This window comes from Bidens hawaiensis, unplaced genomic scaffold, assembly GCF_021521415.1.
Source record: "Bidens hawaiensis isolate Kalapana, Puna unplaced genomic scaffold, B.hawaiensis_p1.1 tig00012479_1, whole genome shotgun sequence".
Classification (NCBI taxonomy): Eukaryota; Viridiplantae; Streptophyta; class Magnoliopsida; order Asterales; family Asteraceae; genus Bidens; species Bidens hawaiensis.
The window spans coordinates 720,201-733,722 of NW_027492022.1; the positions used below are offsets into that span (position 1 = coordinate 720,201).

At 36.4% G+C, this 13,522-nt stretch overlaps 2 protein-coding genes across 2 annotated transcripts; both read right to left on the bottom strand.

The window, feature by feature from the left end:
* Positions 1-143: 143 nt before the first annotated feature.
* Positions 144-2,840, bottom strand: LOC143541236 (ultraviolet-B receptor UVR8-like). Its single transcript, XM_077034113.1, has 6 exons — positions 2,259-2,840; positions 1,860-2,072; positions 1,664-1,774; positions 1,113-1,481; positions 926-1,033; positions 144-552 (listed from the first exon to the last, which is right to left on the bottom strand). The coding sequence occupies exons 1-6, from the start codon at positions 2,601-2,603 to the stop codon at positions 223-225; spliced, it is 1,476 nt and encodes a 491-aa protein (XP_076890228.1). The 5' UTR covers positions 2,604-2,840; the 3' UTR covers positions 144-222.
* Positions 2,841-4,217: 1,377 nt separating this feature from the next.
* LOC143541268 (vesicle-fusing ATPase-like) lies at positions 4,218-10,436 on the bottom strand. The gene is made up of 20 exons (XM_077034146.1): positions 10,231-10,436; positions 9,926-10,021; positions 9,742-9,823; positions 9,613-9,663; positions 9,350-9,517; positions 9,118-9,272; positions 8,916-9,024; positions 8,022-8,121; positions 7,884-7,939; positions 7,511-7,576; positions 7,352-7,434; positions 6,427-6,560; positions 6,136-6,346; positions 5,902-6,033; positions 5,746-5,806; positions 5,536-5,654; positions 5,363-5,450; positions 5,137-5,259; positions 5,001-5,066; positions 4,218-4,600 (listed from the first exon to the last, which is right to left on the bottom strand). Exons 1-20 carry the CDS (start codon positions 10,389-10,391, stop codon positions 4,457-4,459), a joined length of 2,205 nt encoding a protein of 734 aa, XP_076890261.1. The 5' UTR covers positions 10,392-10,436; the 3' UTR covers positions 4,218-4,456.
* Between the last annotated feature and the right edge of the window lie 3,086 nt (positions 10,437-13,522).

A 13,522-nucleotide genomic window follows, 5' to 3' on the forward strand; every position in this document is an offset into this window, starting at 1 on the left:
ATATCAAAATCTACATTTATGTTCACCTAATTCCTGGAGTATTTGTACTCACCGTGCTGCTTATACAGGACCATAGTTGTGTTGCAAACATCATTAACTTGGTTGTGCGAGACGGACTTAAAAGAACGGAGGATACTAAAGAAACTTTTAAACAAACTTGGTTGGAACGTACCTCGGACTTATAATATGTTTAAAATCGCTTTACGACAAAAAAATGAGACTTTACAAATGTTTCACGGACCTGCTTTCTTCTTTAACCAAGATTTCAACCGGGTTAAGACAATTTCTCAACTTATCATGCCCGAGTTGTGCCCGTTCATTGTCTCCAAATCCAAATATTAGGCCTTGGTTTGTGACTACAACCGAGTGATATAAACCTATGCTTACTTGAGATATATGACGATCTTTTAGACTATAAATCATGCTCGGCTTCAACACTTTTTCAGATAAACTTCGGTCTGGAAACCCTAGACTCCCAAAACCCGTCCATCCAAATCCATATAAACATCCGCTATCCATCAACACGAATGTCTTCCTCTTGCTTGCGCACACCTATAATCATAACAATAAAACTTGTTCTAATCCATAGGAAATTGAACATTTTTTTAAAACGGCGTGTTTCGATTCATACCCATTTATGCAAAACCCGTTCAGGCCCAAACCAAAATGATCATTTTTAAAATGGCCCGTTATGACACGAACCAAATTGACCATTTTTCTATAACAAACCATCTCGATTCATACCCATCTGTGCACAACCCGTTCCAACCCGAACCAAAATCATCATTTTTTTTAAAACGACCCATTTTGATCCGTGCACATTTCTCCAAAAACCTGTTGAGACCCAAACCAAAATGACCATTTTTAAACCAGCCCGCTTCGACCTGAACTCGTTTTGCCAAAAGACAGTCATCGATTTACGAACCTGAACAGCAATGTGAGTATCGAGACCCGTCACAAGCTCAGGGATCGTTTTATCATTCTCATCACCATGACCAAGTGCACCACAATACCCCTTCCCCCATGTGTAAACCTGAAATACAGTTATAAAACGGTTTATCCAAAATTAAAACACGATGACCCGTGTTTTAAAAACCATGGTTCAAACTTACCAATCCATTAGAATCAAGTGCAACCGCGTGTTCATCACCAGCAGACACACGGACCACATGAACCCCTTTTCTCCTGAACCACTGCACCGGTCTAGGTTTGGGTTCATTGTGCGGCTCACCATGACCAAGACATAAATGGGTTCCAGACCCAAACGAGTAAATGGTTCCATCACTGGTGACTGCAAGTGCATAGCTAGGACCAGCAGCAACTTGTACAACCGGACCAACCGTCACAAGTGCTTCCACAAGTTTTGGTGTTGGTCTGTCCATGGTGTCACCATGGCCTAGTTGACCGTGCCCACCGGTCCCGCAGGTGTATACTTGACCGCCTTTTGTGAGAAACATGGTAAAGTTAACCCCTGTAGCAACCTGAAACATGTATGGTTTATGCTTCAAAAAAACTACTTTGCATATAAATAACAAAAGTTAATAATATCATAAAAACCATTATACTTTCCTTCCCTACAATATTTTTCGTGAAACATAACAAAATATATATTTTTTTATAATGTTAACACATATAACAATTATTGTACATGTTATTTATATACCTGTTTGCAAGGTACTTTTTTTAACGCTTCAACAAGCCTAGGCTTAAATATTGGCCGCTTCGTATCACTATGCCCACAACAGAAAGACGAATTATCCCCACACGTGAAAACCTATAAACATTCATATATAATCAAAATCCTTATGTTTCATAAGTTCACAATAACACAATATGTATGATAACTGAAGGCAACAAACCTCTCCTGACTGTGTGACAAAAGCAGCATGATTATGCGAGGCCGAAACATGTGTCACCCGCGCACGAAATGGGAACTTAATCGGAGTAAACGCTACACATTGTGTTGTGTTGGGACCGTGACCAAGAACACCACATAAACTCGAACCACATGCGTAAACAATTGAATCTTTAACTAGTAATGTGTGATACCTTCCACTTTTAACTTGCAACTTCTACCAACCATACAAAATTAGCAACCAATTAGACTAGGTATGTTAATCATGTTTATTATTTGGGTTTCGGGTAGTTTGGGTCAGGTTATTCACGTATTTCGTGTATTCGGTAATGAAAACCGACCCGCATAAATTAGACACCAAAATGAAAACAAATTTGAAATCCAACCCTGAAACAATACATACATTGCCTGCACTGGTTTGAACCATATCTGAAGACTGGTGTACTGACTGCAAGAATCTTAAAACCCGTTTCCAGTTATGACTACACCGAGTCAAAAGCTGTTGTTGAGCTCTGGGGTTTAAGGAACTGTAAACAGGGTGTGAGTTGCAAAGATGGAAAGCCGCAGAGTCAACCAAAGACTTTGACTTTTTAAAACCCGGTTCATGTGTGGTTCGAAATAATGTGGAATTGGTTAGCTCCAGAAACACGAGATCCACACCGTCCAATCGACCACCGGATGTTAGTATTTCAAGGATTAAGTGTGACGGTAAGTCGTTAATTGTAGTTGGTTTTGATGGATTCTCCATAATTGGTTCGAATTGTGGGTGAAATTGATGGGAGTGTGGAGGTTTATTAATGGCTGCCGGCTTGAAGGGATTGGTGGAACTCGGCGGACTAAACTATTCCGTCGTGTCCACGTGGAGGGGTGTGATGTAAAATAATATGTGGAAAGTGGGGTCGGTAGGCTACTAAACCAAACTCCATAGGCGGTTTTGTTGTTTGTTTTAAATTAATACTACTACGTGTTAATGTGTTACAGGTAAATGTTTATACGAGTATTCTCAGCCCATTTTCAATCCATATCTTTATACTTACATTAAAAAACATTATATTTCTCTCTCATATTCAATTAAATAATATTTTTTATATTTTTATCATTACAGTTTTCTCTCTCATCTACTCACAACCAATCTAACAAATATTAAAAAATAAATAGGGGCAAACAATGTTTCCCCAAATTTATAAAAAATCACTACATTTCTCTCTTCACCCTATATTACACCCACAACCACTCATAACCTCACCCTATAATTTGCAAATATCCCTCACATAATTACAGGAGATGAGATGAGAATGCTCTAAGATGAAAGTGAGTGTAAGCGGTGTTTTAAAAACCAATACGTATCGCTCGGTATTTTTGGACAATTTGTTAAAACATCATAAAGTTGGTTTTTTTTTAAATCCCGGTTTCAAACCCAAAAGATTTTTGGTATTTTTTTGCGGCTCATATTTTTAAAAAAGATTTTTAACCTAGCGAATAAATTTGAAACAAATAAACACAGTAAGTGACGATTCGTTAATCAACTAATTTTGTATTATGCAAATGTAAGGTTGGTTTCTTTACGTCTTTTGTAATTGATTAATTTCGTATACAAAGTACAAACTCCCTATTTGACTCGATCATTTTTCATGTGTGATGTTACTAATGTATTTTTAAGTTATATTTTAGGTTGAAGTTGTATTTTTATGGAATTACAGGGTAAATTATTCAATCCGGTTGAACCTTCGGGCGGCTTAACCGGTTGTACCATTTTTAAACCAAACCTAATACAAGTAAAAAACCGGTTATCAAAACATTGAGTGTAAGTCACTCTGATTATAGAAAAATTATTATACATCTACTGGCCTGATTCATGAGGATGGTTTGTTTGTTTATTCATCTAAAGATAATTAATTTACTTCAACTTTCATTATATTTAATTAATGAATTTAAAGTTTATTATTTCATGTTGGTTTATTCCTTAACCCTCTACAAACGGCGTGTTCATTTGAAAATTAAAATTCCTCCCACCTAATGTGATTGCCTGCTGCACGTCAAACCAAGTGCAACATGAATCAACACTCCATGGTTCCTACACGTGTATGCCTCGGCAAACCACACCGCAATGACTAGATGGTGAAAGAAAACTGCACAAGATACCCCGACGATAGAAGATATTACAGACAAGGACCAAACATACGTTCATGGAAAGAACGCATGCTCCCTCATGACGAGTCTGACAGGGATTATGCAACTTGCTTAAAAGCTGTTGTGGAACAGTATATTTCGGAACGATAAGATGAGACTTATTAAATGCATATACAACTATTTAAAAGAAATGATAATAGTTAATTAAAAAGTTCATCAACAATATGCCTCTCCAAAACCAAAATTCTCACATCAGTGGTACACCACTCCAATCAAATCAACATGCATTCAATAGCCACCGTTTTAAAAACCAACATACAAAAACATTGCATTTTTCTAAACTCTGCTGCCAAACTATACCAAGGTCTTGTTAACTACAACTCAAAGCAAGTGGCGGGAACCAATACAAGCCAACATTCAAGAATTCCGGCCTTCTTTGTAAAAATCAATGCACGTGCATAGAAGAAAAAACTAGTACCGAACAATATCTTTGAGACACTCGTAGAAATGTGAAATTTTAATCGTTTCCTTGCCTGAGTAAATTGCTTCTGCACTTCCACCAGATTCACCTTGTGCCGCCATCTCTACCACCATATAGAGTCTCTTGATTGGCATCTACACCGCCGCCACCACAAATTATATATATAACAATTTGCAAACCATGAATAGTAACTTGACCGATCACAATTTGCCATGTTCTTTTTGTTTCAATTTCACCAATAATATATCTTTAACCCATTTAATTCATTTATATATAATTTTTATTTCTCTAATAACTATTCTTTTTTTAAAATAAATTCAAATACACAACTATGTTTAATTTTTTTTTCAACATTTCGATACAAAATTTATAGAAAAGAGTTGTGTGCAAAATAAAGTATTTTCTTTTCATGTCATAAATAACTTTCGAACGTGCTTTGATAGGTCATATTGTATATCAACATTTAGCTTTACCAAAGAAAGCGGTTCTATGGTAATTGAAGCAAAAATAGTTGAAGGAGATTAAGAATCTTACATCATTCAAAGCCTCGGCTGCAGCATCAACGTCATCATCAGAGAACACCTTAAGTTGTTGCAACACCTGAAAACACAATATTAAAAATAAATCAAACATTAAATACATCAAAATGGAATTTAATATTGAAACTTGCCTTTTTAGCATCCTCGGTCTTCAATGTAGGAACATGGTAAGTGACAGAGAAAGCATCACAAATACCAACCGACTCCAAAAATGACACCTCACTTGTTGTTCCAATCACCAACATATTTTTACCCTGAATGTTTTAATAACAAAATACATAAAAATCTATGTTTTCTTGTGTTTTGTTCACGCGTTATTATAAATATACCAGAAATAACAAGGAACATATTAGATACCTTTGGAGGAAGTCGTTTAAGGAGGACCATCAATGTCTGAGATATCAAGTTTGAAAAACGAGGTCCGATTGCAACATATTCAAGCAATCTGCAATAATGAAATAAAAATAAATAGATTAGCTAGCAACCGACAGAAATGTCATTTGTACAATATTAACAAGTGAATTAGTTACCTTTCAATATCATCAAGTACAATTATGCTCAGGGTTGACTTATAAGCATCCTCAAATACCTTGACGATTTTTGCACATTTACTGGCTTCACTGAGTCCAATCATCGATTCAGCAGAAATCTACAATTGTCAAAAATTTGCTGATTTCATATAATGATATGCAATGAATAAACTATTTTAACTTCCAAAAAAAATATAAAATAAAACTTACAATCTTGACATATGGGAAATCACTACCAATACCAACAGTAGCTGCCATTGCAGTCTTACCACTGCGAATAGCCAAATACGTTTAAAAAGTTATGAACCTATGAGAGACGGATTATATTACAACTAATTATTATAAAAAGTTAAAAACCATAATTACCTGCCACTTGGACCTTCTAGAAGAACTGTGACAAGTGGACTGCCTCTGCTAACTTTAACTTGTTCTGCTAATAACATAGTTCTTTTAAAGATATGATCATGTCGTTGACCACAGTCAACTATTCCATTGAGCCTGCATCAAATAACAAAAAAGATTAATATAAATTTTGGTCATCATTAACAAAGTCAAGATTATAATTTACTCTTAAAGTGAAAAGATCAATATTATTTTGACCTGCAACGTTCAAGGTCGTCAGTGGAAGCACCAAATGAAGGAACAACTTCATGAAGAGCATTCAAGAAATCATCCATGGTGACTTTAATGCTCTCCTCATCTATTGTTTTAGTTAAATCATCAAGGCTGAGCTGGCGATTAAGAGCGTAAGAAACTGCACTTTTCACAACACCTTCAAGTTCTGCTCCACTGTAGTTCTTTGTTCGTGCAGCTATATTAATAATTATTAAAGTTAATCAAACCGTAACATGATTTTTCAATAATATGAATAAAAACGAGTGAAAAATATACCAAGCTCTTGTAGGTTAATATCTGGAGATAAAAAGGAATTCTCTTTCATCTTGTTTGTATGAATTTGAAGAATTTGAAAACGACCGTTTTCATCTGGAAGGCTGATTTCCACCTGGACTTCTAAACGGCCAGGCCTACGCAAGTTTTAGAAAAAATGATTAGTAAAAGCTTAATACTAATGAACGACAGTCAACACCTTATAAGAGATAATTAGGCCTGTAAACAAACCGAACGAACACGAACCAGGCAAGTTCATGTTCGTTCTTTTGACTTTAACAGAACAAACGATAGAGCACATGGTTAAACAAGCGAGGTTTTCTTGTTTGTGTTTGTTCAATAAGAAAATGAACGTGTTCTTGTTGGTAAATGCTCGTTTTTTAAAAAGTATATACTGTTCGTGTTCGTCCAGTTAACTTTAACCAAACAAACGATCGAACATGAACAATTGAACGGACAGGTTTTCCTGTTCATGTCCGTTCGTTAAGAAAATCAATGTGTTTGTGTTCATTTAAGAGTATAAACGAACGGTGCACGAACATAACTTACATAGATGAACAAACATAACATATTGAAACTTAAAAGTAAACGTGAACATCAATCTGTTAGGCCAATAAAGTTAACAAAACTATACTAAATTGTAATAGGCCTAAAAGTTTGTATGAATGTATATAAACAAGCGAACTTAACCAAATGTGAACTAACGAACATAGATGAATGTAAACGAACGAACATAAACGGATATAAATGAACAAAGTAAACGATTATTAACCAACGAGATCTATGTTCATGTCCGTTCATTTAACCAAATGAACAAAAAGTTTGTTCATGTCCGTTTGTTTCTTAAAAAACGAACATGAACAAACATCCCGCCAAACAGTTCACCGAAAGTTCGATTCGTTTACAGGCCTTCGGAGAATGGACTCACCTCATCAGAGCTTCGTCAAGTAAATCCTTTCTATTTGTCATTCCAATGAGTAACACATTGTTTAAAGCTTCCACACCGTCTATCTAATAATAATATTAACATATTTTCCAAACTCAGTTTCTTATATCAATTGTCAAATAGTTCTTTATAAATTCCAACCTTTGTAAGAAGCTGATTGACAATGCTATCATGCACTCCTGTACCGTCCCTAGTTGACCCTCTAGACTGCAGATGCAAAAAAACACAGTTTACAAAATGAAGAAAGAATTACTGATAGGCCTGTGGCGAACTAAAAATAAACAAAGCATGTTCATGTTCAGTCGTTTAACTTTACCCGAACAAACGATCCAGCATGACCAGTTAAACGAACAGGGTTTTCTTGTTCATGTTCGCCCAATAAATGAACTAAATTTTTAGTTCATGTCCATTCGTTTATTAACAAAACGAACTTCCCACCGAACTAAACAAATAGTTTGATGAACGCTTGGTTTGTTTACAGGCCTCATTACTGAATATTTGGAAATGAACTTACCTTACAAATAGCATCAATTTCATCAAAAATGATGACATGTAAGTCACTTTGATCCCCTGAAACAATTTGAACAAAGGGTATAAGAACCAAAACAAAATTTGTTTTAGATTCTAGAATCTTATCAATCTACTGTTCTACCTCGTGTTCTTTGATCTTGTTCAGCATCAGCAAACAAGTCTCTTACATTCTTTTCAGTTTCACCAACGAATTTACTCAGTACTTCGGGTCCGTTGACAATCTAGTTTTTAGAATTGACCAAAAAAGTCAATATTAGACGCAGTCATGGGTATTATGTAAAATCATATCATGTGTTCTTTACAACAGATGGAACTATGGCCAGCCCACAAAGGGGGTTTGTGGGAACCATGACCGGCCAGGTGGCGTTTGTCACAGAAGCCCGTGTTGCCACAGATGTCCCATGAGCATCCGTGGAATATGAGACCGTGGTGAAGAAAAAAAATACAAAAGCACTTGAAACAAAAATTCTCTATATTTTTTTGTGCTATTAACAAACATAAACATTTATAATGCAAGAACAAACAAATATCCCCTCTGATGATTTTGTAATATTTGATTTTTTTATTTATGTAATATTGTTTTGTAAGCATCAGTAAAAATGACAAACCAATATAAAATGTGTATTTTATATTATAAATAATTGGTAAATAGAGGACTAAGTTGTAAAGTTTCTGAAGTACCCAAAATGTCAGTACACCCTCCGTCCTTATCTAGCTACATAACTTATTAAACTAAATAACACAACGTGTAGATAAAAAATAGTCTGGTTATGGAAATAAATGTAAAAGGTGGTGATGATGTGGAAACGGGAGGATGTTTGTGAAGGATGGTGGATTGGTTGGGAAGAGGATGTTTTTGAAGGATGGATGCATTGATGATGTGACACATTTGTGGACGTTTGTTGGAATCTAAGAGCCAAATTAATTACTTTATATTTCTACCTTAAATGCCATTGTGGATAGCAAAATGCTTAAAATATATCTGATATGACATAAAAAACCAATAATTGCATACCTTTGGATCCTTCCCGTTTAACATCTTCCCAATCTGGCGAGCCATGAGAGTCTTGCCAGTGCCAGGTGGACCATATAACAGCATTCCCTTAACATGCTTTACTCCCAATCTGATACATAAAGATTCCCATTTCATTGATAGAATGAAAAAAGTTAGTAAATTATTAACTGTTATATATTACGACACATAGATAGGACATTACTTGCTTGCCACATGGGGAGGGAAAACCCGAGAGGCGAAAGCTCTTCTAAAAATATCTGCAAACTCATTGCTCAGACCACCAATACCAAGTGTTTGAAGGTTAAACTCTTTGTGCTTAAATATGTTGCTGCTAGCCGCCTCACGTTGATTAACAATCTGCACATAAAGAAAAACCTTACAGAACTGAAAAATGAAAAAACAAAACATAAATGCAAAGAAATGGAAAATAAAACCTTTATTCCACTAGAATTGGAGGCCTCAAACACAATGTAAGAATCTTCAGAAAGCATGCCTCTTTCAATAGCTGATTTTTCCTGCCCTTCAACAGCAACCTGAGTGACTGTGAAGATATAACCATTGCCATGATACTCAAAAGTCACCCTTTGACCTGATGTCAAAATCTGCATTGTATAACAAATATGTGTATAGTAACATTGGTGTCTTACCGTCATTACAATCATCAAGATGCACAACTCATAATGTCAACGAGGCATACCTGGTTCATGAATCTTTTTTTAAGTTGTTGACCTAAAAGGACAGCATCAACCTGCAAACACAAAATATTAAAAACTTAAAACCGTGTGCCGGTAAAAAGCATGTGATTAAGCTAATATTCATAATCTACCTGCTCTTCTTTATTCCCTTTTTTCACAAACTCCAACTCAAGAGTAAGCAACGCAACGTTAAAATCTTCTGGTGGAATAAACCTAAAACGATTAAGGCAGAAACGATCTGTGAGAGAACAAACAGAAATCTAGCCAATACATTAATTAAGTAAATAAATATATTAATATAACTAGAGTAGAAACCTGGTAAGAGATATTGAATCACCAGTAGAAACCCTAGCATGACGCCGTTGGATAGCATTAAGTGCAATTTGTCCACTTTGTATGGTATCAAACGCAGTTTGTTTCAGTTAAGTGTAACAATAAAATGATATTTCATATAAATAACAGTCAATTGAAACAATAATAAGAGATAGGTTAGGGCTACAATCATAATAACAGTTTACAAACTGAAACAATAATAGTGAAGGATCAGCCAATTTCAGAATATTTAAGCATCGCATTGATCAAACTATAACAAATTATTAAAAAAAAGGTGTAAAGGATATGCTATAGAGAGAACGAAGACGTCACCAACGAGAGCAAAAGCGAGATTGGATCCAGGCACGGCGAATTGACGGAGATCGGACGGTGAGCAATAGGCGCAATTGGTGTATGCGAGATCTTTGGCCGGTGTATTTGTTACGGTCATCGTCAATGATGACGCCATTGTTGAAACAGAAACAGATCAATCAAATCACAGGGCAATGTTAATAATGTTTAATTGTTAAGAGAGAAATGGAAATGGAGGAAGAAATGAAATGGTGTAATTAGTTGTAAATCGATTTCGTAGGATCGATTGTTGACGGGGCCAAGAAAGACCCGCCGGACTCGAACCTTCGCACCAGCTCGTCGTTTTATTGTTGTATTGTTTCTTTAATGAGAGTATGTTACAAAAGTTATCCCTCAAACTATACTCAATCTGCAAAAACGAGCATGTTGTGTTCGTTCGTTTTAAAATATAAAAGACCAATTGAACATGTGTTTATGTTCGCTCGTTAAATTAAGTAAACACAAACTATTTGTTCATGTTCCCAGATCATGTCCTAAGAGAGGTAAAAGTGTAGCAAATCTTGCTTAATCCACACATCCCATGTTAGTTTAATTCTGCCTCTACTCCTTCTCCCTTCCACGGTGAAGGTTTCATAACTCAAAGTGGAGTTGTCAGCACTATCTTATTCACATGCCCAAAACCATCTCAATCTTACATCTCTTATATTTTATAGAAATACTATTAACCCCCTTATATTGTCCTAAAAACCTCGTTTTGTATCCGCTCTAATCGTGTGTGCCCGCACATCCACCAAACATCCTCATACATGTTACTTCATGCTTATACACATATGTCTTCTTTATGGCCCGACAATATGTGTTTGTATAACGATGTTGGTCGAACTGTAACCCTATAAAACCTCCCCTTTAGTTTAGTTGGGACTCTCTTATTGCACGAAACACATATGGCTACCTGCTTACGTTGTACAAACGATCATAAATACTTGAACCATCCTACCTACATGAATGCAATGGCCACGTCACTATCTATGCCTCCATTATGTTGTACAAACGATCCTAAATACTTGAACATGGTCGACTATTGAACCGCATGGCCTTCGAGATTAATGTGTACGTCCTCATCATCATTTATCCCACTGAAATCATAGTAGAGGTATGACCCTCCACTCAACTGTCCATTCGCCGGAATCAAAGTTAAACATCAATTCATTCCGCTCTTCTGGGTCTAGCTCTAATTTTTTGTGATGTTACACTATACTCTATAGACCTACTGTAACCAATTGTTCTTCGGTTTTTAAATCTATTTATGCTATGCATTGCGAATTACGGTTACATTCATCGTTATCAGTATTATGTTAATGTTAATGTCAATAACATTGCAGTTGTATGCGGAGAACATGATAATCAATTCATCTCGATTCAAAACCACATTCATGTTGCTTGTTTCGATTTGAATGAAATGAATATCTAAATTTCAGTTTCATAAATTTATCATGATTTGCTTAGGCTAATTACATGTAACATCACGTAAATATCGGGCCAAAAATGTCAAGTTTCCAAAGTCAAGGGACCAGATTTGCCAAAATCCAAACTCTAGAGACTAAAATGAAAAATCTGTCTTCTTGACCTCTCGCGCTACGCGACAGGCCAAGAGAGACACCCATCGCGTACCGCGATGGGATGTCTGACAGATCGTGACACGTGTGCCACGTGGCACACGGTGGCAGCGTCTGCCGCCACGTGGTGCGGTGCCTGCCACGTGTCACACTTGGCAGGTCTACGTTGTGACTCAGCAGGCCTATATCGCGGTACGCGATAGGCCTGCCAAGGAACCCATCGCGTACCGCGATGGGATCCAATTTTGGCTATAAATAGGAGGGCTACGGGATTTCATTTCCCACATCCCAAATCACACACTTTACTCTCTCTCTAACTTCTCACTACACCTCGAAGTTCGTGCCATCGATCTACCTCGAAAATCCGTGCGCCGTTACCTCGTTTTCCGTGCCCATCGTTCCGATATACGTACCACTCCCCCGACGACGTTCCAAACAAGAAGTAGGTGTTGTCCCGACGTTCCGATAACTACCTCGAAGTACGTGCTGGTGTCTCGATAAGCGTGTCGAAGCGAAAGTGTTGATTAAAGTGAGCGTTGAAAAGCAAGCGGCGTCGAAGTGTTGCCCAAGTGTGAAGGGTATTTCTAAGCCAAACAAGGTAGGCATAATGCCCGACCAAAATAATAATAAAATATTATAAGGGTTTAATTCCCTAAGTCGAAATTATTCTCGATAAACAAAGAAAGAAATAACAGAGAAAATAAAGAAAGAGAAATAAAATATATGAGTATATATATGTATATAAATATTCTTTGTTATGAAATATATTATTTAAGTGTAATGAGTATACTTAAATAAGAAAGAAAGAAAAATACGTTTCTTACTGAAGAAGAAACGTCGGGTTTTACAAATAAACTAAAGGTTTATTAATATTACTTTTCAACTAAAGGTTTTAAAGTAAAAAGAGATTATGAACTAAAGGTTCATCGAGATAAATAAGACTAAAGGTCTTAAGCCGGATCGTGTATCCGACTAATGAAAGTTATACTCGTACTATAGGTGCGAGATAGCGAGAAAGACTCAACGGGCGGTGTTGGATGCCGATCCCATTTGAAAGGTGAATACGCCCCACTTTTATAAACTTGTTTTCAAACAAACAAACGTGTTATACGTAAAACTTTATATGAGGCTACGTGTCTCTAGAAACATTGTAAATAAGAGTATAAACCTAGCCCTCAGGCTGTGGTATACGTTTGTCTGGATCCTTACATATGTGGTATGCGGTGGGCACATCGCACCACGCCTGGTCACGACCTCCAGCCACGATGGGCCGAACCAAAGTATGTTCGAGTGAGAATGACCTTGTGTATATTTATGGTACCTAAGTACGTCGAAACGCTACAATGTTTTGCTGAGGTGACCTAGTGTAAAGACTTGAGTTTATGGTGATTGTTTAACTTGATTATTCCTAAGCCAAGATGGGCCGAGGCTTACGTGGTCTCGAGGGGTAGTTAAGTAAAGAAAATATTTTTAGAGTCAGCATATTCACCAGCATTCGTTGCTGACGTATTTTTATAACATTTTGCAGGTAATCAAGATTAGAGCTTGTGAAGACGAAGAAGCTCAAGAATCCGATGGCTCGGATAATTTTGTTTAAATATTAAAATATAATATTTTGGTAAAACATATAAATAAGTAAATACTAAACGAGACTCTCGTCTCGTTCTTTTGT

What these genes read in the sequence shown, in the direction of transcription:
- LOC143541268 (XM_077034146.1), bottom strand. Translation starts at nt 10,391, where the DNA reads ATGGCGTCATCATTGACGATGACCGTAACAAATACACCGGCCAAAGAT. An exon ending in TAAACGGGAAGGATCCAAAG is followed by an intron (nt 8,122 to 8,915) that starts GTATGCAATTAT and finishes TCTAAAAACTAG; the next exon opens with ATTGTCAACGGACCCGAAGT. An exon ending in ACAAGATCAAAGAACACGAG is followed by an intron (nt 7,940 to 8,021) that starts GTAGAACAGTAG and finishes AAATTGTTTCAG; the next exon opens with GGGATCAAAGTGACTTACAT.
- LOC143541236 (XM_077034113.1), bottom strand. Translation starts at nt 2,603, where the DNA reads ATGGAGAATCCATCAAAACCAACTACAATTAACGACTTACCGTCACAC. An exon ending in TTCAAACCAGTGCAGGCAAT is followed by an intron (nt 2,073 to 2,258) that starts GTATGTATTGTT and finishes TATGGTTGGTAG; the next exon opens with AAGTTGCAAGTTAAAAGTGG. An exon ending in ATACTCACATTGCTGTTCAG is followed by an intron (nt 553 to 925) that starts GTTCGTAAATCG and finishes TTATGATTATAG; the next exon opens with GTGTGCGCAAGCAAGAGGAA.